This window comes from Zingiber officinale, chromosome 3A (genome assembly GCF_018446385.1).
Source record: "Zingiber officinale cultivar Zhangliang chromosome 3A, Zo_v1.1, whole genome shotgun sequence".
Classification (NCBI taxonomy): Eukaryota; Viridiplantae; Streptophyta; class Magnoliopsida; order Zingiberales; family Zingiberaceae; genus Zingiber; species Zingiber officinale.
The window spans coordinates 39,355,776-39,382,867 of NC_055990.1; the positions used below are offsets into that span (position 1 = coordinate 39,355,776).

A 27,092-nucleotide genomic window follows, 5' to 3' on the forward strand; every position below is an offset into this window, starting at 1 on the left:
AAAAAAAAAAAAAAAAAAAAAAAAAAGGAAAGAGAGAAAAATGAGGGTTGTTCTCTTTTCTCTCTCTCCCCGAAATATCGGGATTGCTTCCATGTGCGAGGGCCGGATGAGGCCTCTGTGATTTGGAAATACCAGGTGATCCTTAGGTTTCTAATCTGAATCTTTTATGGAAGATTTGAATGCGATTGTTTGATTTGGAAAAAAAAAAAAAGAGGGGCGACTTTTGGAATGTTTTTGCTGCATCAGATTGGATTCCTCAGTTCCGTTTGCCCTCGTTAATACTGATGCATATTCTGGCATAACTTTATGTGAGTTTGTAGAATCGTTTTGGCAATAAATCGAGTGCGATAGACAGATAGATTCTTCTGTATGCCGATAAATGGTGTTTCTTCTCAGTTGCATTATGCGTGGTTAAATCCATTTTACTCCATGGATAATAAGGCACAAGACAATAGTTACTTTAAATGCCAACATGTTTTCTGTAGTTAGCCAGCCTCAGGTGCATCAAGACAGACCATAAGTTCATGATCTGGTAATGGTGTGCATGTTTAACGATTTCAATGTATCCTAATTTGTTCAACAAAATTGAACTAGTGTTTAGATAAATGCAAACGAGTCTATGTCTTGGAGTTGAAAATAAAATAACTCAATAAAATGTTTTTTGGAACAGAGAAAATTTTGGTATATCCTAATTGGACAAACACAGTTGCAGATGATACAGCTTTCCTAGAGTTTCCACCTTATAAAAATTAGATTATGTGTCGCATTCTAAAACACTTGAAAACTCTAACCTTTAACCTTTTTCTTAGTCCTCTTAATTTATCCTCCTTTCCTTTTTTTAGACGCTTCTAGTACTTGCGAACTCGAGCCTTTCTTTTGGTGCCCTGATAATTGTTTAATGTTTTTCTTGCCATCTCCTGTGTATGTTTTTAAGACATTTCTGCTGATTAGTTAAGATGGTTGGTGCCTTCTTGATTTGATTGATGATTTTTAGTTGCTTCCTTTGTATATTTTATGTACAAGGATATCCACATTTGACTTTTGAAAGCCAAGAATAAGTATCTCAGAATCGACATTATCATACAAAATATTCAATGTAGCAGCACTATCAATGTTTGATTGAATTCTTCAGTTAGTATGAATTACTTCTCAAGAAATGATCTGAGAAAAGAAAAGTTATAGTCAAGAAAGAAGCTGTTGCTTGTTGACCATTTTTATATAGAGCTAAGCATTGAGTCCCTTCAAAGATATCTGATATAATCAGAATAATGCAACACATGTTAGCATGGCCCTTGCTCAAGGATGACATGCTAAAATCAAGAGAGAGGCCAAGACAAAAAAAAGTGTTACGCATTGACATAGACAAACACCGCTGGAACAAGCATGCTAATATTCACAATGTGCCTGTGTTACTATGATGAGAAGCTATTCCTTCAGGAAGAATAGGATGGAGGGCTTCTTTATATACACTTGATGGATGGATGGAACATCCCTGGTTTTCATAATCTGTAATGGGTTAGGTGCTTAGGTATTGCAGAATATGTGAGATTTAAAACATAAAAAAGGAAGTGTGTGATTTATATAAAGGTTGGGCATTGTGCACTTGGCTGTTCTCATCTAACTTCTAAGATAAAAAATTCTCTTGCAATAGGCTGTTGGGTTCATCGGGCCGCGAAAACCCCGAGTCACCCAAAGCCGTAGATCCGTGCAAAGATTCGTAAACAAAAACTTTTCGAAAAACCTTTTCTTGTACGAGTTTGTAAAACCTTTAGATCTACACTAGATAAGGGTTATACCTTCGAAGCGTGCCTTTCGCTTATCCCGCTCGTCCAAGGAGTTGCCGGATCTCTAGACCGTCAAGCGCCGGTCCTCTAGAAGTATCCACACGGACACGTAGGTGGAGAAAACCTCACACAAAGGTGTGCTAGCACCTTGGTGAGATTCGGCCAAGCAAGGAGGAGAGGGAGAGGGAAAGTTTGAGAGAAAGAAGGAGGAAGATTCACCACACTTGAATGAAATGAATGAAAATCAATTTGCATTCAAAAGTGGCCGGCCACATCTCATCAAGTGTAACTCCCCATTAAATGCAATTAATGTGAAGTTAATAAGAAAATGGCTTTGTAACTTCCATGAGGTGGTACACCATGATGATGTGGAACATCATCATTGGTCCACCTAATGCCAACTCACCAATGAGGTGGCAAAAGGTCAAGTCAAAATTGACCTTTGGTCTTCCTTCTCTAATCAAGTCAAACTTGACCCAATCTCTACCATGGTTGATCTAATCCAACCATTTGATTCGAGCCAACTTAATATAATGAATCTAATTCATTAAATTAAATTGATTTAATAAGTCATAATCTAAATTAGACTCATTAAATACATGAATCAACTTGAGTCGAACTCAAGTTAGCCCAATTAGGATTACTCTTAATCCAATTTGATTCATCAAATGAATCTAATCCTCTTGGTTCATCATATGAACCTAATCTCCATCTAATTGTCCTAAGTGTGTGACCCTATAGGTTCTTGTAACGTTGACAATGCCCTAAACCCATTTAGGAGCATAAGTAATGAGCGGTATCTAGCAACACATCATTACTACCCAAGTTACAAGAATGTCGAGATCCGACATCACCTTTGTGACTACCAATTGTGACTACTCACAAAATAATGACAAGTGTCCTTCTATCCTAGACATCTAGATTGATCAATATGAGGCATAGACCGTGTCATCCTCTAATCAATCTAAATCTTGAACTCCAAGTAGACTCACTCGATCAAATGAGCTCAACATCTAATGTTGACTCATTTGGGCGTAACCATACACTTAGTGGTCTCACTCTATCAAGAATACCGATGTCGCTCCGTCATATGGGAGGATAGATCCCATCTACATCACTCATCCCTCTACATAATTCGTTATATACCCGAATCGCCTTTATAGTCCACCCGATTACGGGTGACGTTACCAAAGTACATAACTTCATATGTAGGGATCCATGGTGACTTCGTCTAAGGACTAATAGTCATACTAATAGCCACGTGAGAAAGTATATGACACTCATATAACGATCCATGATACTTTCTCGTGGCGGGTCATTCAATATACATGCATACCCATGTGTCGACGATATCTCTATATCCATGACTTGTGAGATCAAGTCATCGAGTGACCTACACTAGTCTTATTGTATTAACATTGTCCCGAATGCTAATACTCGACTAGGAATGATTTAGAGTAGTCTTCCCTATATCATCTCACTATCGATTCAACTAATCGATTGATATAGGTATGAACCTTCTACTCGAGGACGCTATTATACTTAGTCCATTTGGCACTAATATAAATAAGTATAATAACCAAACAAATGCCTTTATTAATATACAAGAATATGATATACATGAGTCCATACAATCATCAAATGATTGGCTCTAGGGCTCTAACTAACAATCTCCACTAGCACTAATGCCAATCAATATAGGCTCTAAGGCCAAAGACTAGTGTGACCATCATGCTTCCTCCGTGCCAGCCTTGGTCAAGGGATCTGCGATGTTAGCCTCTGTGGGTACTCTGCAAATCTTCACATCCTCTGTCGATAATTTCTCGAATGAGATGGAAGCGTAGTATGTGCTTGGTCGGCTGGTGTGAGCGAGGTTCCTTCGTCTTATAGCTCCGTTGTTGTCACGATAGAGCTCAACTGGTCGTGATACTAGAACCACCCAAGTTCGATGATGAACTTGCGGATCCGCCTCCTTCGCCTCGATGCGCTGAATATACTCGTCTTGTTGTAGAATCACCATCGTATCCTGCGAACTCTTCAGGTGTGACACCACCATTCATGCAAAATCGAACCGATCTGCGATCGGTAATCATCCCGATCGGTCTGAAAGTGGCATCACTGTAACCCTTACTTAGCTCATCATTGCCTCCATATATCAAGAAATATTCTAGTCCTTCGTAAGTACTTAAGAATATTCTTGACCGCTATCCATGACTTTCACCTGGATCTGTATCTGCTCGTCGTACTCAAAGCATACGAGACATCGGTCGAGTACATAGCATGGCGTACGTGATCGATCCTATGGGTGAGGCATAAGGATCGATCCATACGGTCTCTCTCCTCTCCAGAAGAGGGACCTTGAGTCTTCGAAAGACTCGCGCCATGTGACATCGACACTTCTTGGAATTCTGCATGGCAAACCGAAGGAGTACCTTGTCGATGTATGTACTCGACTTAAGCCAATCTCTTAGATCTATCTCTATAGATCCGTATCCCTAGAATGCGGGATGCCTCAGTCCTTCATTGAGAAGCGACTCCCCAGCCATGTCTTGACAGACTGAAGGATGTCCTTCCCATGAGTAGTATGTCATCCATATATATGAGGAAGACAACTATGTCCCTGACCTTCTTGTAGACACAAGGCTCGTCTTCGTTCTTGATGAAACCAAACTGTTTGATCGCATCATCGAATCGAAGATTCCATCCGAAGCTTGCTTTAGTCCATAAATGGACTGTTGAAACTTACATACTTTATTTCTGTCAAAACTCGGGTTGTGTCATGTACACATCCTCAGTAGGTTTCCATTCGAAACGCGGTTTTGACATCCATCCGCCAATCTCATAGTCATGGTAGGCTGCAATAGCAAGCGTGATCCGAATGGACTTAAACATCGCTCTTGGAGAAAGGTTTCATCATAGTCAATACCATGAATTTGCTTGAAACCTTTAGCTACTGCGACCCTTATAGATAGGTCCATCCATATCGGTCTTTCTCTTAAAGACCCACTTGCACCCAATGGGTTTACCCCTTGGATCAACCAAAGTCCATACTTGGTTGGTGTACATGGATTCCATCTCGGATCTCGTGGCTTCTAGCCATTTCTCGAATCTGGTCTCATCACAGCTTCTTGATAGGTGGTAGGCTCGTCCTCTATGAGCACAATGTCGTCATGGTCGACAAGAGAAATGAGTATCTCTCCGGCTGACGACGTACCAGACCTGCGAAGAGGTATGTCTACTTGAACCGGTTGTTGTTCCTCAACTCCTTGTGGAACAACATTATCCACACCACTTTGTGGTTCCATTCAATTTCCATCGAGGCGTTAGTCTTTTGTTCGCATCTTGAACTTCTTCAAGATCGAACGCTCTCACTAGTCTTTCTAAAGCAAAGTCCCTTTCTAGAAAGACCCGATCTTTGCCACATATGTTGACTGGGAATGTAGAAATAATATCCCTTAGTTTCCTTGGGATATCCGGTGAAATAGCACTTGTCGGAGTTGGGTCCTAATTTGTGCGAGACTTGGCGTCGTACGTAAGTCTCACGGTCCCAAATCATGGATGACACCTGGGCATCTCTCCGATCCATATCCTATATGGTATCTTTATCACGGCCTTTGATGGAACTCGGTTGAGTATGAAAGCTGTCGTGTGCATATCCCGTAGATATGTCGGAAGATCTGTGACTCATCATAGATCGTACTATCTAATAAGTACGATTCCTCCTTTCGGATACACCGTTCCACTGTGTTCCGGGAGGAGTGAGTTGGGATAAAATCCCACACTCGACTAAGTAGTCACGAAACTCATGGCTTAAGTATTCACCACCTCGATCGATCAAGTATTTTAATACCAAGTTGGTTTCATGCTTCATTCTTGAATTCTTTAAACTTTTCAAAGGATTCCGACTTATGTGTCATCAAATATACCGTATCTCTGAAATCATCAAGAAATGTGATGAAGTACCTATAACCTCTTACTGACGTTGAAAGGGCCACATACATCACTATGTATGAGTCTAACAGATCCTCTCGCTACGCCCACTAAAGGGAGTCTTGGTCGTCTTGCCTCGTGGCATGACTCGCATATCTCGTATGATTCTAAATCAAATGAGTCCAAAACCATCCTTAGCTGGGATAGCGTTTGTCGTTTATATGACCTAAGCGACAGTGAGGTAGGTTTGGTTCATGTCGTTTGACTTGAACCTCTTGGTACTAATGTTATAGATAGGGTTCTCAAGGTCTAGAATATAGAGTCCGTTTATTAGTGGTGCACTCTAATAGAACATATCTTTCAAATAAAAACAACATTTGTCTTTTATTATAAAGAGTATCCTTTCTTGTCTAAACAAGAAACTGAAACTATGTTCTTAGTAAGAGCGGACACATAACAACAATCATCTAAATCTAGACAAGCTCGGAGGCGGAGATGGTGATAAGTTCCTACAGTGACAGTGCTCCATTGCTTACTCGTAGGTCCACCTCGCCCTTTGCGATGCTCTGCTATTTCTCAGTACAATGTGAGAAGCACATCCGATCTAATACCCATGATGTAGAAATAGATAGATTGACTTACATAACATATATACAGTGTCACTTCGCTTCTTCTTAAGATCCTCAAGTATACCTTGCGGTTCCTCTTCCGGGCCCGGTGGAAGCGGTAGCATCCTGCGACCCTCCTTTAGGCTTGATGCCTTGCCTTTGCCCTTGGTTTGGGACTTTCCCTTACCTTTGGGCTTGCCCTTGCCTTGTGCTTCGGACCGTCGAATGGGCTTAACCTTCTTAAGGTTAATCTCGCAGTTCGTAATATACTAAGTAGCTCGGGAATCTCGTTCATGTTATAGTTGAGAACGAATTGACTATAACTATCCGGCAAGGACTGCAGATCAAGTCAGTGGCCACTCTTGGCAGTGGGAACACCAGTCTTTGTAGGTTCTCTATGTACCCAATCATCTTGAGTACATAAGGATCTACGGGAGCCCCGTCTGACAGTGCCTTAGAGATCTCAAATCTCTCATACCTCGCTTGTCCACGATATAGTTGGCGAAGATGCTCGACCATATGTAAGCACCCATCAACTCGTGTTGCTTCAAGCTCGAGTTCGTGGTCGCGTTAGGCAGACACGTCTAATCGTCGTCTTGATGCTTCTAGCGTCTTTGCATTCATGGGGCATTGGCGGGGAGGAGCCTCGGGAATGGGGCTCGAACGTCTGATTCGTTCTGGGTGAGAACTATTCTCAAGTTCCTGTACCAGTCCAGGAAATTCGCTCCGTTGAGCTTGTCCTTCTCAAGGACAGATCGCAGGGAGAAGGAATTCGTGTTCGACGTCATGGTTATCTACAACAGAAAATTTGCAGAAATAAATATCATATTCCTTTTAAAAATCTTTTAATTAGGCCTTTAATTAAAAGATGCTCCCACTGAATACTATAATTCATGTGGGACAAGATCCACATCATACTAACCCTTGAGTTAGCTTTGGCTAATACGCCCAAGGCTTAGTATGATCGGTAGGTAACGATTACCAATTACATCTCTATGCAACTCTTGTTTATAGAATCAATATCCGCATTTATATTAAAACTCGAGTTAGCTTTGGCTAATACGCCCGAGTGTTAATATAGATGTGATTTTGACCTATCTTTTCCAACCGTTGGAATAATGCCTATAGTTGACTCGATCCAACCGAGTAACTAGGAATACCCAATCTAATTGAGTTTGTATTCACCCATGCGTTGATAGGCGGGACCAAGATTGTCCCTCCGTACCCTACCAAGATAATATGTATTGCTCTGCTTTGGCAGATTCAACAATACATGTGATCGAGGTAGTGATAGGTATCACGACACGGTTAGGCATTTAGAGTTGGTTCGATCTAGATCTAATCTAATCGAGAAGGATGCATCTTGTGCACGACTTAGATCTAATCTAATCGCAAGGGTGCATCATGTGCATGACTTAGATCTAATCTAATCGTTAAGGCACTAATTAATTAATTAATTATTAAACATGCATCAGATACATAACAATTAATTAATTAATCTATTTGTGATTTAGTCATGGCCCTACTACGATCTTCTCAAGCCAATGAGAAGATCGAATGGTCAACCTAGGGTCAACAGCTTCTCCAAGCTCCTCCCTTTGACCACCTTGTGTTGCTCGTGCCCGCCTCGGAACTCCGTCTCGTGTGGACCCTCCACCGCTCCAATTTGTACATTACAATTTGAAACTCGAGTTACATTCGAGTCTAAATCTAATTTACAACCAGAATAAGAGAAAAAAAAAAAAAAATACAGCACACACAATCATATGACGGCACGCAGGCCGTATTATGAATTACAACACAAATCCAATCTTATTGGGTATTTTGGGCCATGACTATCACAAATTAATATATAATTCAAAATTATATATTTTTCATAATTTTCTATAATTTTAAAATTAATTTTTACAATTTTTATGAGTAAAATTTCGCGGTTTCGGGCGCAATCGCGGAACGGATCCCCTTGCGGGGCCCAGGGGCAGCGCCCCTACCCGCGATCTAACCATCGCGAGGGTTCCTTTGCGATCCAACAGCGCCTAAACCCGCTGTCCCAAAACGATTTGGGTCGAGACATTGTCGTTTCGGAAAAATCTTCCCGGCGGGTTCGTTTTTAGCGATTTCGGGTGTAATCGCGGAGCAAATTCCCTTGAGGGGTTAGGGGCAATGCCCCTACCCACGATCTAGCTATCGTGAGTTGCTCCTTTGCGATCTAATGGCACCCGACCCCGCTGTCCCAAACGGATTTGGGGCAAAACGAAGCCGTTTAAAAGAAAACTTTCCGGTAGCCGAAGCCTACAAGTGCCGAGACACTTGTGCTTCGCTTCTACGGAAAAATTAATCATAAAAACTCTAAAAACTCAATTTTTACAGAAAATCACAGAAGGTATATTTTTCATAAAAATACAAACGAACTCGTACAAGTCTTTGCACGTGGCTCTGATACCACTGTTGGGTTCATCGGGCTGCGAAAATCGCTTTTTCGCGTCGCGGAAACCCCGAGTCACCCAAAGCCGTAGATCCGTGCAAAGATTCGTAAACAAAACTTTTCGAAAAATCTTTTCTTGTACGAGTTTGTAAAACCTTTAGATCTACACTAGATAAGGGTTATACCTTCGAAGCGTGCCTTTCGCTTATCCCGCTCGTCCAAGGAGTTGCCGGATCTCTAGACCGTCAAGCGCCGGTCCTCTAGAAGTATCCACACGGACACGTAGGTGGAGAAAACCTCACACAAAGGTGTGCTAGCACCTTGGTGAGATTCGGCCAAGCAAGGAGGAGAGGGAGAGGGAAAGCTTGAGAGAAAGAAGGAGGAAGATTCACCACACTTGAATGAAATGAATGAAAATCAATTTGCATTCAAAAGTGGCCGGCCACATCTCATCAAGTGTAACTCCCCATTAAATGCAATTAATGTGAAGTTAATAAGAAAATGGCTTTGTAACTTCCATGAGGTGGCACACCATGATGATGTGGAACATCATCATTGGTCCACCTAATGCCAACTCACCAATGAGGTGGCAAAAGGTCAAGTCAAAATTGACCTTTGGTCTTCCTTCTCTAGTCAAGTCAAACTTGACCCAATCTCTACCATGGTTGATCTAATCCAACCATTTGATTCGAGCCAACTTAATATAATGAATCTAATTCATTAAATTAAATTGATTTAATAAGTCATAATCTAAATTAGACTCATTAAATACATGAATCAACTTGATTCGAATCCAAGTTAGCCCAATTAGGATTACTCTTAATCCAATTTGATTCATCAAATGAATCTAATCCTCTTGGTTCATCATATGAACCTAATCTCCATCTAATTGTCCTAAGTGTGTGACCCTATAGGTTCTTGTAACGTTGACAATGCCCTAAACCCATTTAGGAGCATAAGTAATGAGCGGTATCTAGCAACACATCATTACTACCCAAGTTACAAGAATGTCGAGATCCGACATCACCTTTGTGACTACCAATTGTGACTACTCACAAAATAATGACAAGTGTCCTTCTATCCTAGACATCTAGATTGATCAATATGAGGCATAGACCGTGTCATCCTCTAATCAATCTAAATCTTGAACTCCAAGTAGACTCACTCGATCAAATGAGCTCAACATCTAATGTTGACTCATTTGGGCATGGCCATGCACTTAGTGGTCTCACTCTATCAAGAATACCGATGTCGCTCCCGTCATATGGGAGGGATAGATCCCATCTACATCACTCACATCCCTCTACATAATTCGTTATATACCCAGTAATCGCCTTTATAGTCCACCCAGTTACGGGTGACGTTTGACGAAACCAAAGTACATAACTCCTTATGTAGGGATCCATGGTGACTTCAGGTCTAAGGACTAATAGTCATACTAATAGTCACATGAGAAAGTATATGACACTCATATAACGATCCATGATACTTTCTCATGGCGGGTCATTCAGTATACATTCTCTAATGCATACCCATGTGTCAGCTTGATATCTCTATATCCATGACTTGTGAGATCAAGTCATCGAGCTGACCTACATGCTAGTCTTATTGTATTAACATTGTCCCTGAATACTAATACTCGACTAGGAATGATTTAGAGTAGTGTTCCCTATATCATCTCACTATCGATTCAACTAATCGATTGATATAGGTATGAACCTTCTACTCAAGGACGCTATTATACTTAGTCTATTTGGCACTAATATAAATAAGTATAATAACCAAACAAATGCCTTTATTAATATACAAGAATATGATATACATGAGTCCATACAATCATCAAATGATTGGCTTAGGGCTCTAACTAACATAGGCGGTGTATGTGGAAAATTTCATCTTGTTATGTACCATGTTTAAACATCTCTAGTACAAGGCTGAAACCAAAAGGAGCTAGAGTGTCTAAAATATTAGTACTCATCCCTGTTGTTGTATGTTTGTGGGCATGTTAATAAATCACATTTCGATAAAAAAAATTTGAGTGCAAAATTAAATATTTGCAATCCTACTGACAATATTCTTGTCAAACAGGTTTTTGAAGGTGGCAACTCAAATGCAGTCACATTTGGAAGATTCTCCCCTTGGTCACAGATCCCCTGGGTCTTCTAAAAGGGGTAAAAAAAGGTCACTACATATGATTGAAGCTGATCTAATGCATTGTGGCAATCAATCTATCGAAAGCCATTCAAAAGAACTGATGTTTTATGATCCTGGTCCAAGTCATGAAACACCTGTTGTTACTAATCACATTGAGAATCATACTCCCTTCAGAAACTTCTTGGTTCCAAATCCTTCCAGTCGTGCCTATTCAGCAATTGGAACATTCACTATCCAATGTGCTTCATGTTTCAAATGGAGGATAATTCCAACAAAAGAAAAATATGAACAGATACGTGAAAAGATATTGGATGAATATTTTGTATGTGAACATGCTAGAGAATGGCGTCCCGCTATCCAATGTGAAGATCCTGAAGACATATCTCAAGATGGCAGTAGAGTCTGGGCAATTGATAAACCAAACATTGCTCAACCTCCTTCTGGTTGGGAAAGATTGCTTAGAATCAGAGGTGAAGGAGGCACAAAATTTGCAGATGTGTACGTCTTTGGATTTCCATGTCTTTCTTTTCTCCTTTTATTTTCTCTAACTAATTCAAGCAGAATAAAAAAAAAAGTGCTATTCCTTAAACAATGCATTTTTTTTGTTGTTCTGAAGATATTGTAGGTGCAGATGGATCTTTCTTGTAATGAATTTGCTTTTTGGCTGAACTCAGTATTTATTGCAAAAGACTTGATCTCAAAAATTTGTTTTTTAAAACATACAACTGTTCTTATAATCTTGAGTCATCTAAATAGTCATTCCAAGTCGATGCATTTTAACCAATTTCAAGGTGCCAAGTGTTTATATGCTTTCTTTTTGCAGGTATTATGCTGCTCCATCTGGAAAAAAGTTGCGGTCCATGGTTGAAGTTCAAAGGTGTGATCCAGTTTTTCAATTTTAATTTTGCAATTATTCAATGTTTTTTTGTATATATTCGTGCACATGAGTAGTTGTCTGTCCTTGCATGCATTACTTGTCCATGGCTCAAACAAAAGAGCTAATAGAAGATTATCAATATTATTTTTTACAACTAACATTTATGTTGATGATTTAAGATTGTTAATTGTTACACGGCTCAAATAAAGAGCTAATAGTATATTATCAATAGTGGTATTTGATGTCATTGCTTATCATTGTGATATATAGTGAAGGTGGAAATGGATGCATTGTTTATGTCATATGTTGCGTCTTCATGTTTGGTTAATTTATTTGAATCTTGCAGGTTTTTGGTTGAACATCCAGAGTATGCTAGACAAGGGGTAACTCTCTCTCAGTTTTCATTTCAGGCCCCAAGGCCTCTTCAGGAGAACTATGTGAGGAAACGTCCTTTACGTTTGATGAATTCTTCTGATGGCAGTGATCTTCTACTTCAACAGCTCCTTGAAGTTGAAGAAGGTGAGGGCATACAATTTGTTGTAATCAATGGTGGATCATGGTTTTTTTAAAGTGGCTTGTAACACTATTTATACAACAACAGCATCCAAGCCTTATCCCACTAGGTGGGGTCGGCTATATGAATCTTTCTACGCTATTGGGCTCTATTCCCTACTATATCATCATTTATATTTAAATAAATTTATCTTATTTTATTATTGCTAAACAAGTCTTTTTTGGTCTTTCTCGTTTGATATGCACATTTGTATAGTTTCACATTGTTTAGTTAAAACATTTATTGGTCGTCTAATTACATATTTATACCATTTTAAACATATCTCTCGGAGTTTTTCCGAGATAGTGCACAATTTATAAAAATAAGAAAGGTTATTCGACTCACTAGTGTTTGTGTAATATTTTGAAAAAAAAAATAGAAAATCCCCATAAGAAAATTAAAGCAATATAAATATAGTATATAAACAAAAGTCCTTTAAATTAATATAGAAGATCAACTAAATAAGTAATAGTTCTACTGTATTTGGAAATAGGAGTGAACTGAGACGGAGTTCATTTTATTATATAATACAAATTAAAAGCCAAACTAAAATTAAATTGACCCTAATTTTAGTTTATTGAACCAAATTTTGAAGCATCATTACCAGAATAATACTATACTAGTGTCATGATGGTGTGTTAACACATAGTGTCGGTGGCTACTGTTATGGAGTGATGAATTAAGGAGTAGGAGGATGTAACTTATTTGGAGCTCTGTGTTGCCTCTCCTCACCTTACTAGAATTCGAGCATCGTGAAAGAAACCTCAGCTAGCGACTACCTAGAGCTTCATGCCACCTCATCTTGCCTTGTCTAAGCCGGAGCATCATAGAAGAATTCTTCCTTTGTTATGCTTGTGGTTCTGCAGAATCATTGTAGAAGAAGATTACATCACATCAGTTTCATGTGCCAGTTGACCAAGGGAACTATATGTTTTGATCACAAACCAAGAATGATTTTTTATCCCTGTATTGAATAACATTCAAAAAAATAGGATAAGACTGCGTACAATGGATCCATCTCCAGGACCCTGCATGGCGGGAGCTTCTTCCACCGGGTTGCCCTCATTGAATAACATACAAAGCACAATGAGAAAATGAAAATTTGTAAATAAAATCATAATTTAAGGGTATGTGAATTATTTCTATTGAGAAATACATGGAATGAAAGCCTCCATTATTCAAAGAGATTAATTGTAGACTATTAATGGTTAGGGGAATAGTTGCGTTCTTAAGTTGTTGTTTGGTCATAATTACTAAAAAAGTTGTTAATCTCTTTTCCATGGTAAAATGGAAGTTAATAGTATATGAGATCTGAGAAAATATTTTGGAGAATGAGGATAGAATGAGATGTGAGAAAAAAAACTGACAGCATAAATTGTAATGTAATGAGCTAATGGCATCAAGTCTGTCATATGAATTGATGCCCGTCATATGAATTCAGTTCAACCTATTTTCTTATATATTGTACTAAGACATTATATGTTCTTGCATGTTGTGTCTACTTGAAGGGAGGGAGCGGGGAAGATAGGAAGAGTTTTGGGAAGGGAAGAGGAAAGAAGAGAAATTAGACAAAATGGCAAAAGTGACCTTAAGTTGTCATTCCTAAAACGTGTATAATTAAATTGATTTCCCCACTTCTCTTATTTCCCCTTCTCTTCCACCCACTTTTTTATGGAACTGAAAGTGGGAAAAGAATCTCCAAGTTACTACTTTTTGTTGCCTTACTCTTTTCTACAAAAGTAGATACGAAAATAATTCCTTCCTTCATCCCTTTCCTCAATTTGGGCTCCATTTAGCATTAGTGTCAAATTAACCTCACAAATTCAAATGTGATTGGGTTAAAATTAATTAATTTTTTATTATTCTCTAGATATTGTGCTAAGGCATATTCAATTTTCTTGCCGTGTCAATCAACATCGTAAGTTTGAATATGACCCCTTATTGCTACACTGAATCTCCACTTTCACTTGGATATGTTAGTTAGTTTAAAATATCATGTTGTGTTGAATTGTTGGTTTCCAAACAGAATAATATTGATTTAGCACCATGGTGTGCACGTTTCTAGACAAATGTAATCAATTGAATTAAAATTTTATTGTATTGTATCATACTGTTACTTGGCATGCTTTGGCATATGTTGAAGCATAGCGAGATGAATTCAAATGGATTTTACTCATGTAGTGATCTTTTACTTAGATTTATACTTTTAGTAATATTATATGAATTATATAGTTTAATTGAAAATGGTTTTTTATTTTATTTTTTTACTTTAATGTATGTCAAGATAAATACATATATGATCTACTTGTATAGTATTCTACTAATTTACTCATTTATTTCTAAGATATGCCTAACAATTACTTAATCAATTAAAAATAAGATAAAAAAATAAACATTACACTTGAATTCTGCAGAAACATGTCAGGGTTTGATACTCTTTGGCACAAACAACAGTATTTCGATTAGCCATCCCGATTATTATTGTATTTTGGTAATTACTAGAATGGTTAGTTTCAACCGTCACACCATCAATAATATCCAAGTAAACTTATTGTATATGTAATTGGAACTTACATATACAATAAACAATAACAGGCCAAATGCTATAGTGGTAACTGTTTTTAAATTTTATTTATTTCATCATTATCTCCCTCCTTTCCTCTTGTCTCTTGTTCTTTTATCTCATCTTCATGTTCTGTGACAGTTGGCAGCAGAATATCTTCATCTCTTCTTTAATCGCTTGCTCCTTTTACCCATGTCAAATATGTTTTTCTAGTTTGCACATCTTACGCCATTCATTAAATTCCATCTCTCTCACCTTTAATTTTAATTGATTAACTTGCCTTATATGGAATTTTTTTGGTATTTTTGCCCATGTCCATATTATGTTAAGTATCTTGTCCAGAGAAATTTGACATTTGCAGTTCTACCGTAGAGGCTTACAAAATGTGTAGTGTAGGCATTTTAATTTTGCCAAAAAATAAATAAAAAAAAATGAAAGAAAAACAGCCATGGTGGTGTATGTGGTTAGCAGTATCAAATTCCAGATGGAATGGAGAAATATTTTACAATTCTTTTGGAACCCTTTTGATGACATGTATGCTTTCATGTTCTGTACAGTAGTTTAATTCGATGGTTCATTTTTAGCTTCTCATTTCAGAATTCTTGAGATTGTGGCAAGTAATCTCAAATACTAAATTATTACGTTTAACTGATACAGTCTTTTTTCTGCAGTTAATCCCTTGTCTTGTGCTGCTACACCAGCTTCATCAAATACAGTTCCTGAAAAACCATTTCCTTCTCCTCCAAGTGAATCAGAACCATCAACTGCCATGCCTCAATCTGAACAAATGAAGCTGAAAGATGAGCATGCTACAAATGCATCTTGTAATGCTTCAGTCCTGTGTTTTTACTCTCTTTTTTCCCTGTACTTGGATATCATGCACACGACGAGGGATAGAAATAGTGTTCATCTTTTACATGAACACACAACGTTCATGTTTTGAAACACACTGACATCAGAATATAAGATTTGAAGTAAGAAAATGATACCAAGGAAAAAAAGAGTATTGTTTATCCTTGCTTTTTTGTCCTACACTATGGCAAATGCAAGAGAATTATAGTAGCCATAATGATGCTTGTTCTTCCTCATGTCCAGCAGTCTAGAAATTACTGTACGAAATCTCAGAAGTTACATTATAACACTTATATGGATTGGTCTTCTTTCTGTAGTTAATCCCTTATTTTGGACTGCTCCTCATACAAATAAAGAGAGATTAGTAGGCTCACCAACTTTGCCAAGTTCCGTCCCCGAAAAACCTGTTTTTTATCCAAATGAATCAACACCACTGATCTATGTGGCCCCGTTAGAACCGATGAAGCTTACAAATGAGCATTTTGCACACACATCTACTTGTGAGTATTGATGTTTCAGTCTATTGTTGTTTCTATTTTTGTTTTTTCTCATACATCATGTGCAAAGGTCAAGTTCATACATGGTGAAGTATGCACTCTATTTTTTTAACAGGGATATAGAGTTCTTGTTACAAAAGCACATCACCATCAGCATACAAAATTCTTGAATGAATGCAGCTAATTTTTGTCTTTGTTACTCTTCATCCATCTGCATCATGTTAGATCCAAGTGGATGATTAGCATTATAACAGATGTGTTTTTGTGATTTCCCAACTTTGAAATTCATTCGAGAAGTATTAAATGTTATGTTACTACAGTGATTAGGTCTTCCTTACACAGTTAATCCCTTTACATGGGCTACTCTTTCTGCAAATAAAGAGCTACACTAAATCTCCACTTTCACTCAGTTATGTTAATTGCTACACTAGATCTCCATTTTCACTCAATTATGTTAATTGCTACAATCTCCACTTTCACTTAGTTATGTTAATTGCTTTAAAGTATCATTTTGTGTCGAATTGTCGGTTTCCAACGAGAATAATATTGATTTAGCACCATGGTGTGCAAGTTTCAAGACAAATGTAATCAATTGAATTACAATTTTATTGTATTATATGGTACTGTTGGAGGGGAGTCTTGGCGTAACGGTAAAGTTGTTGCTGGATGACCTAGTGGTCATGGAATGGATTTGAGTCTCAAAAACAACCTCTTGCAAAGCAACATAAGACTAACTCTTTCCCGGGATTCTACATTGGTAGAAGCTTCATGCACCGAACTGCTCTTTTTTATTTTTTTTGTATTATATCGTACGGTTACTTGATATGCTTTGGCATATGTTGAAGCATGGCGAGATGAATTCTAGTGGATTTCACTCATTTACTAGTCTTTTACTTAGATTTATACTTTTAGTAATATTATACTAATTAGACAGTTTAATTGAAAATATATTTTTAGTTATTTTTTACTTTAATGTATATCGAGATAAATACATATATGATTTACTCTTATAGTATTCTGCCAATTTACTCATTTACTTCTAAGATATGCCTAACAATTACTTAATCAATTAAAAATAAGCTAAAAAAATAAACACACCTGAATTCTGCATAAACATGTCAAGGCTTGATACTGCTCAGCACAAGCAACACTATTGAGATTAGCCATCCTGATTATTATTGCATTTGGTAATTACTAGAATGGTTAGTTTCAACTATGTCACACCATAATAATATCCAAGAAAACCTATTGTTTATGTGATTTGAACTTACATATACAATAAACAATAACAGGTCAATTGCTATACTGGAAACTGTTTTATAATTTTATTTATTTCCTCATTATCTCCCTCACTCTTTCCTCTCGTCTATTGTTCTTTTATCTCATTTTCCTTTCACCCTAGGTTTGGTGTTAGCTGGTTCAACATTTTTTTTTTAAATCTCATCTTCATTTCTGTGACAGTTAGTAGCAGAATCTTAATCTCTTCTTTAATCTCTTGCTCCTTTTACCCATGTCAAATATGTTTCTTAGTTTGCACATCTCACGCCTTTCATTAAATTTCCATTTCTCTCACCTTTAATTTTAATTGATTGACTTGCCTTACATGGAATTTTTTGGTATTTTTGCTCATATCCATATTATGTTAAGGATTTTATCTTGAGAAATTTGGCATTTACAAAATGTAGAGGCTTACAAAATGTCTAGTGTAGGCATTTTAACTTTGCCAAAAAATTTTAAAAAAAATGAAAGAAAGAAAGACTGTCATGGTGGTGTATGTGGTTATTAGCACTATCAAATTCCAGATGGAATGGAGAAATATTTTACAATTCTTTTGAAACTCTATTGATGACATGTATACTTTCCTGTTCTGTACGGAACTTTAATTCTATCGGTCATTTCTACCTTCTCATTACCAGAATTCTTGAGATTGTGGCAAGTAATCTACAAACTAAATTATTACAATTAACCGATATGTTTTTTTTTCTGCAGTTAATCCATTGACTTGTGCTGCTACACCAGCTTCACCAAATACATTTCCTGAAAACCCATTTCCTTCTCTTCCAAGTGAATCAGAACCATCGACTGCCATTCCTCAGTCTGAACAAATGAAGCAGAAAGATGAGCATGCTACAAATGCATCTTGTAATGCTTCAGTCCTGTGTTTTTACTCTTTTTTTCCCCTTGCATGTCATGCACACCATGAGGGATAGGGATAGTGTTCTTCATCTTTTATTTTGAAAAACACTGACATGACATCAGCATATAAGATTTGAAGTAAGAAAATGATATTACAACAACAATAACCAAGTCTTATCCCACTGGGTTGGATGGGGTCGGCTATCTTTTAAAAAAAATGATACAAAAGGAAAAAAAATGTTTATCCTTGCTTTTTCCTCCTACACTAAGGGAGATGCAAGAGAATTATAGTAGTCATAATGATGCTTATTCTTTCTCATGTCCGGCAGTCTAGAAATTATACTAAATCTCAGAAGTTACATTATAACACTATGGATTGGTCTTCTTTCTGTAGTTAATACCTTATTTTGGACTGCTCCTCATACAAATAAAGTGCTATTAGTAGGTGCACCAACTTTGCCAAGTTCTTCCCTTGAAAAACCTGTTTGTTATCTAAATGAATCAACACCACTGATCGATGTGCCTCTGTCAGAACCGACGAAGCTTACAAATGAGCATCCTGCACACACACCTCCTTGTGAGTGTTGATGTTTCAGTCTATTGTTGTTACTATTTTTCTCTCTCATATATCATGTGTGAAGGTCAAAGTTCATAGATGGTGAAGTATGCACTTTAGTTTTTCGACAGGGATATAGAGTTCTTGTTACAAAAGCACATCACCATCAGCATACACAATTCTTGAATGAATGCAGCTACTTTTTGTCTTTTGCATCTCTTTATCCATCAGCATCATGTTAGATCCAAGTGTATGATTAGCATTATAACAGATGCCTTTTTGTGGTTTCCCAACTTTGAAATCGATTCGAGGAGTATCAAATGTAGGTTACTACATTGATTAGGTCTTCCCTTGTGCAGTTAATCCCTTTACATGGGCTACTCTTCCTGCAAATAAAGAGCTAATTTTTGGTAGTGCACCAGCTCCGCTAAATGCTTGTTGCGAAAAACCAGTTCCTTTTCCTGCAAACGAATGGACACTACCAACTTCTTTGCCTCCAGAAGAGATCAAGCTTAAAGATGAGCATCCTACAAACCCATTGTGTAAGTTATAATACTTTCATCTTATTTCATCTGCTAGTTTTTTATCCTTAATTTGTATGTAATGTGCAAAGAAAAAGTCAATTACACATAATGGTTGCCATATGATGGATGTCTTTTTTTTCTCATTTCAGTGTATTCTAACTGTTATAAGCATATCGGATGCTACATTTTCACACAAAGTTCTTGCATAGAAAAATTTTATATCTAAAAGTGATAACTCTTCAAGAGGAGGATTGCCATATAATGGATTATTTTTCTCACCTCAGTGTGATTTTAATTGTTGTAAACAAATATCAGATGCACATTTTCACACATGATTTGGGTCTTCTTCCTGCAGTTAGCCCCTTGTTTTGGGTCGATCTTCCTACTTGTAAAGGCCTGACGATCGGTGCACCTTCATCACGAAGTATAACTCCTGAAGAACCAGTTTCTCCTCCTAACGGATCAACTCTACCGGTATCGATGAAGCTTAAGGACGAGCATCTTGCAAATGCATCTTCTTGCGAGTTGTGATGCTTTAGCTTGTTATCCCTATTTCATTTACTTGTAACTTCATGCTCAGTGAGATAGATAGGAAAGATCAAATGCAGACACAAAAGGATGACTTTTCTTGAACTTTGATAGGGATACAGTTGTTGTGGCAGATTAGCATATGAGATTTTAAAGTTATCTGTCTTCCCATTTTTCTTCCATTTATGCTAGGTCACATGCAAGAAGGTAATAGACATAGCAATTAATATTTTTGTGAGAAAAACAAATAAATTACTTTGGGGAATTGTTATATTAAGTCCCTTAGTTTTATAAACACCATAGAGTATGAAGATATTTCTTTTTGAGGAAAAAAAATATTTTACGCTGTTGGTATATTTTGGCTTGAAGGGAAGCCTCGTCGGGTTTGAATCACGAAAACATTCTATTGTAATATAAGATAAAGTTGCGTATAATAAATCTATTGTTGATTGATTGTCTATTGTAATATAAGATAAGGTTGTGAATTAATTGATTTTGGGATATACATTGATGAGAATTTTATGTATAAAAATGCCCTTTTATATATTTTGATTTGAAATTCATTGGTTGCATATCTTGGGATGCATCTACAATTATTTATCGCATATGAGTAAAAATGTTTTTAGATCTATCCACATGTGGATTTAGAATTTTAAGTTTGAGGAAATTATATATTAAATCATGAAAATAATTATTAAATCTATTATATAATAATGATCTCTCTAAACTTTCAAAATTATAATATATATTTAGTTGAAATATTTAAAATAAAGGATGAAAAAATTGAAATTTAGTCCTTCAATGGTGGTAAAGGATGATTACGTTCGTCCCTAGCGTCCTTATAAATCTGTCTCAGGATTAATACGGAGAAGGTAAATTATGAGTGTCTACTAACCTTTGGAATAATGACTAATATATGATGAAGATATTTATCTCGGTTATGCTGAGATAAATTTAGTCCTTCAAAATTCTAACTCAAGAAGTATGTTAACAGGAAATCAAAACTTAACATTAGACCAACTATAGGTAAAATAATATATATATTAAGAAAATAAAAGAAATTTCTATATAAAAATAATATTATTAAAAAAATTTTGAGGGTTGTGACCTTTCACGTCCTAATATAAATCTATCCTTTAACATACGACGTACTGTAAGAATTTTTTTCTCCAGTAAAATAGTAAACTAAGAAAATATTAACTACTTAGATTGTTGTTCAATGAGCACCTTATAATGTCAATTTTTATCAGGTTGGATCGATAATATGAAGAATTAATTGGTTTGAATACCTAAGTAACTAGATTAATAAATAAAATAATTAACAGCTAAGTTTTTGCAAATACATTTGTTTGTTTGAGTACCGATGGAAATGTTTCACTTTTTTGTGAATTGAAGGAAATTTTAGGCCTAATATGATGTATGAATTGCTTACTTCCATCATGGTGACAACCGTGTGTTTCCTAATCTGCTATTTTTTTTGTTGATCGTAACATTTATTTTTTAGTTGGATAACATCAGTTGCTTGATTATTATATAGCATCTATTCATTATCATTTCTTAATCTTGCTGATTGCATTCTTCAAAATGACACTGGTCCGTTATCATGTTATCATGAATCTGTCATTACTTCATGACACTTTTCCATTAATTTGTCTCACTATAAACACTGATATTTACTTATTACAAAATATGATGTCATAAAATTTAGGTATTTTAATACAAATTATGGCTACTTTTAATGCAAATTGGTCAAATTTATCATAAAATTATGTGATTTCCCATTACTTAAGCAAATTGCTATTGTTTAGCTTAATTTGGTCAAATTTATCATAAAATTGTGTGATTTCCCATTACTTAAGCAAATTGCTATTGTTTAGCTTAATTTGGTCAAATTTATCATAAAATTGTGTGATTTCCCATTACTTAAGCAAATTGCTATTGTTTAGCTTAATTTGGTCAAATTTTACTTTTTAGGTTGTGCTTGAATGACATCATCAAGTAACAGCAGCATCAACCATATCAAATATAAAACTGTGCGATGCAAGGACTGTGGACTAAGAGCATTGGTGCTAGTCTCTAGATCAATCAAGAACCCAGGAAGATTATATTATGGATGTAAGCATCATGGATGGTTAAAATGGGTGAGGTCTGATACTATACTAAATGAAGACACTAATGATATACATTTTAGGATATTGCCAAAAGCGAAGTCAAGGGTGGGGAGTGAACACATTGCTTATCTTGGTCATAATATGGGAAATTGGAATGTACTGCTTATGGTCTGGATATTAGTGATAGTAAATTTAATTCTTTTGGCTATATACTTGTTTTGTTTGTTGGTTGGCCTAGTTAAGTAGTATTAGTGTTGTAATGTGATAAAAAAATGTAATTATGGATGATGTTGACATTTATTTTTTTTATTTATGGATGATGTTGACATTTGTTTGTCAAAATTTATGTTATAAACATGTCCCTTGAACTTGTTCAGATTGAATGAAGCTTGTGCTATTGAGCTTGCATTCCACCAACATTATTCACTCTAATATTGTGAAATGAGATTTTGACAACCTTGCATTTATCTTTTCTTTGAGAATTTGGAGATGAAATCGTAGTAATTGTATATATTGATGGTATTGGATTTCTATCTATTTACTGATCAAGTTAGATTCCTGTCTTTTTATTTCCATGAACTTAATACGAACACGTATTCATCTAAACCATCATCCCATGGCTTGTTCTCAAATTTTTTGTACTCAGTAGTATTTCAGTCATTGCTTGAGTTTTATATATCTTAAAACTGAATTAAACATTTCACAAAGTGATTTTCCTATAAAAATTGTACTGTCAGATGGCCATTAGTTATACGTAACAGCTCACTTTACAGTAATTGATACTCATACAGTATCAACTAGAACATGAATTTTAGCAGAAGTTGCAGAATATAACACTTTGCAGCCACTATAAACTTTAGGGAAGTAAATGCAATGCTCCTGTGCTCAAACCATTTTAGCGTTCCCCAGCTTGCTTTGTTTTTTTTTCTGCTTGCAAAGTATCAACACTCTTGATTTTTCCTCTCCAATTTTATTGTAACGACCTAATTTTTCCCATTTCAAGTTCTAAAAGTCCATAAAAATATTTGGAAATGCTTTTAAAATATTTTAGAGATTTTTAGAAATTTTTAGAGTATTTTTACGTAATTTTTGGAGATTATTTAGTAGGTTTACAAAAAGAAAGAAGTTTTGACAAAAATCGTTGAAGGTGAGACTCGAACCCAAGACCTCCGGCCGAACCCGACCTAACCGGACGCAGCCAACCAACTGGGCTACGCGTGGTTTGTTAATAAGTATGAAGCGGGATATATACAAGTTATAGTAAAGGGCAAAGTTAGACCTAGGTTATAAAAAGGGATAAGTTAAGAGGAGAAGGGGATTATTCCCGTGACCTAATCTCGCGATTCCTTTCTCTCTCGCGGCGTCGACTTCCTCTCGGGCGAAACTGCAGCCGCAGCTCGGGCTTCGCCTCCGGCGGTCGGACAAGGACACTTCCGTGAGATCTTCTTGGACCCAAGCTTCTCTCGTCGAAGGGAGCACGCGGACACAAAAGGAACACCAAGATTTGAAGCTAGCCGAAACCCTAGAGTCCTTTTCTCGGTTGTAAGTCCAAGAATCGTCGGTAAGTACTACTCACCTGTAGTAGGAGTAGTTCCGAGTATTGCTTTGATCTCTTAGCTTTCGGAATTGAAGTTGTGTGGATTTGGAAGCCTTTTAGGTTGCTGCCGTGAGTTCTATGTGAAAAGAATTGGGGGACTTTGGTTTTCTTTTGAGGTTCTGCTGTGAGCTTCACAAAGGAATAAAAAAAAAATTCGTTTAGGCTAATTGAGCATGAAGCATGGTTCTGATACCTTAATTTGGGTGTCGGGTAGAATTGTATGCTAGGGTTGTTGTGTTATGCATTCTATCCTTAATTGTTGCTAGGGATTTTGCCATGCACAGTTGAGTTTCCGGTTGGTTCTTTGCTGCCCTGTTTTGGATCATACCGTACAGATTGCTATGGTTACCTCATGTTGCTGCCGTGAGTTCATCTAAGGATACATTCTTTTGGCTTGCTGTTGAATTCTTTGAGTTGTGTTTTATGCTTGAATCTCCTTGCTTTAAGATCATATTGTACAGAGTTAAGGTTGTTTAGGGATTAGCTTTGGACAGCATATTAAAGAAGCCTGAAGTTGTATTCTTTTGCTTTATTTATAGCATGTTTAGAAAGTTTGAAGTAACATTCTGTTGCCTATTTTATAGCACGTTAAAGAAGCCTGAAGTTGTATTCTTTTGCTTTATTTGTAGCATGTTTAGAAAGTTTAAAGTAGCATTCTGTTGCCTATTTTACAGCATGTTTAGAAGGCCCAAAGTTACTCTCTTTTGCTCTATTCTGTAGCATGATTAGTAGGTTCAGATGTGCTTATTTTTCCTTTATTTACAGCATATTTAGGAGGTCCAGATTTGCTTTCTTTTGCCTTGTTGTATAACATGCTTAGAGAGAGTTTAGATTTGTCTCCCTTGTATTGTTTTTATATAGCATGCTTAGTTAATTGTAATCCAATACTTGTTAGGTATATCTAAAGGATTTCAATAAACTCTAATAAAGGATTATGAAAAAAAAATGAGTAAAGAAAAGATTAGAGTCTAGTTAAAAAGAGATAACTAGTAAATTAAAGTAAGAGGCTAGTACCCGACTTCCAAGGTTGTCGTTAAATAAATCCAGGTGACCAATTCCAAGGTCTTGGCCCTGGTAAGACCAAGGTCTTTACCTCATAGGACTAGAGGCTCGCTACCTCAGTCACTATTAGAGAGCGCGCAAAACAAAGATGGTACTAAGCCTGGGCCCAAAGAAAAGAAAAGTTAAAAAGAAGAAAGAAAGAAGAAGAAAGTAAAAGATAGAAATTAAAAGATTAATTTCTATTACAAGGATATAGGAAATTGAAACAAGTTTTATGCTTAGAATAAATAAAAAGTTAGTTTCTTTAATTCTAAGCTTACAGTGTTGATTTCTTATTATCCTGTTAGATAGTGAGCATGTTTAGTATTCAGTTTCATTTTCTGTATACCATGAGCACATGCAGATTTGCTTTAGCATTTCAGTTTCAGTATTATTGCATTACTTTTTATGCACTTCGAGTTTTGTGAGATAGATTAGTACTTACTAAGCGTTTTCGCTTATAGTTTTGTTTTCTTTCCTCCTACTGCAGATAAAGGAAAAGCTAAGATATGAAGGGAGGCGACAGGGTGGTGGTGATGATGAATGTGTGTGGTGACTGGACTATGGAGAGATCCAGAGGGTTCTAGCAAACCTGCAGGACTTAGTTATTTAGAGTTTATGCTCTAATTCCTTTCTTTAATTTCTGTTATGAAAATTATGAGATTGTGATTGAGTTTGATTCAGATTGTAACTTAATATGTTCCATTCTGGGAGATTGTGTTTAGTTCTTGTTGTTAGACTAGTCTTTTGGTTATAATATGAATTTATTACTGAGTGGTTGTGAATAAAATGTGATCCAGTCGCATGTGGTTGCGTATATATCTTGTGTATTATAGATTTGGTCACCGGTATAGGGGAGACTCTGCCGAAATTTTTCGGTAGGAATTCCTCTGAACCGTGATAAATCTAACTGACTCTAATAATAGCGTCAGTGACACTAGATAGATGGTTGTAGTTAGGTAACATTCGCCCTTAGAGAGTAGAAGTAAGAAGGGTGGGTCGTTATAGTTGGTATCAGAGCAGTGTTCCATTCTCCAGCATCACACACACATCAACATCATCCTCGCCGTCTCCAAGTAAGAAAGTATTTAAATCCTTTTTTTATTCTGCTTTCCTTATTATTAACTGCAGTATAGAGTACTTGTTTTTTTTTTAGTACTAAAGTAAGATAGAAGATTTAGTCTCCCTTTTCTTTATTCATATTTATGTATGATTAGAAGGGTTAAAGTAAGATATCAAGCCTTTACCTTGCATAATTAGATGGCAAGAAGAGGACGTCCCCGTACTACTCACACTGAGGAACCAGCTCGAGAGAATGAAGAGCCTAGAGCAACTGAGCCCAATCTTTCTGAAGTGGTTGCTCAGCTCCAGAGACAAGTAGCAGAGCAGCAGAAAGTGATTGCCAATCTGTTGGCAAACCAGCAAGCAGTACCCCCCCTCCTCCAGCTGTCACTGCAGAGAATCCAGTGGTAACTGAGACTCCACCAGCTGCCCTGGGAGCCGTCACAGCACCTCAGAGACCAGAAGCTTACCTTATACAGTGGCTAAAGCTGAAACCAGAGAGCTTCTCAGGCACGACTGAGCCCTGGGATGCCCAGGCTTGGTTTAAAACACTAGAGAGCACTATGGAGCTTCTTGACTGGCCAGAAGTCGAGAAGGTCAAGTGCGCCTCTTTCTGCCTGTCTGGAGATGCTCGTATGTGGTGAGAGAGGATAAAGACCAAGAGAGCGGCTGATCAGATGAGTTGGGCTGATTTTCAGTCAGAGTTTTATGAAGAGTTCTTCCACCTGCAGATCACCAACAAGCACTACGAGGAGTTTATAGAGTTCAAGAAAGGTGACCTGTCAGTGGAGGAAGCAGCCAAGAAGTTCAACAGACTAGCTCGTCTCTGCCCAAAGCTAGTAATTACAGAGAAGGAGCGAGTCAGGCTGATGCTCAGAATGTTGAGACCCCAGATAGCACTGAATGTGAGCAGTGGAGCTCATCGGCCCCAGACTGGTGAAGAGTTGATCAGTAGAGCATTAATTGCTGAACACTACCTGAACAACATCAAGGCACAACGAGCGCAACATAAGCTAGTGAAGACAGAGGACAAGACAGCAGGAAGCCAGAAATCACAGTCAAGTAAACAGAACTGGAAAGGCAAAGGTAAAAGGAAGCAGTGGAACACAGGAGGTAGCCAGAAGGGAGGACCAGCAAACAAGCAGACCAAGTTTCCTCCCTGTCCCAAATGTGGGAGAACACATCCAGGAGCCTATCTTTTGGATAAGACTGGATGTTACTCCTGTGGTCAGGAAGGACACATGGCTAAAGAGTGTCCTAACAAATTCAAAGCACCTCAACCACAGCCATTGCA

At 37.0% G+C, this 27,092-nt stretch overlaps 1 protein-coding gene across 7 annotated transcripts; it reads left to right on the forward strand.

Moving 5' to 3' along the window:
• The first annotated feature begins 19 nt into the window (after positions 1–19).
• LOC122051767 (proteoglycan 4-like) lies at positions 20–20,244 on the forward strand. 7 transcript variants are annotated; one of them, XM_042613035.1, is made up of 10 exons: positions 20–135; positions 10,836–11,399; positions 11,725–11,778; positions 12,125–12,297; positions 15,566–15,718; positions 16,064–16,246; positions 18,233–18,385; positions 18,822–18,956; positions 19,295–19,477; positions 19,815–20,244. In XM_042613035.1, the coding sequence occupies exons 2-10, from the start codon at positions 10,858–10,860 to the stop codon at positions 19,988–19,990; spliced, it is 1,752 nt and encodes a 583-aa protein (XP_042468969.1). In that variant the 5' UTR covers positions 20–135; positions 10,836–10,857; the 3' UTR covers positions 19,991–20,244. The 7 variants fall into 7 exon arrangements, with proteins under 7 accessions (XP_042468969.1, XP_042468972.1, XP_042468967.1 ...); XM_042613033.1 differs by lacking the exon at positions 20–135 and adding an exon at positions 191–308; XM_042613034.1 differs by lacking the exon at positions 20–135 and adding an exon at positions 191–308 and having other exon boundaries at positions 18,825–18,956.
• The last annotated feature ends 6,848 nt before the right edge of the window (positions 20,245–27,092 follow it).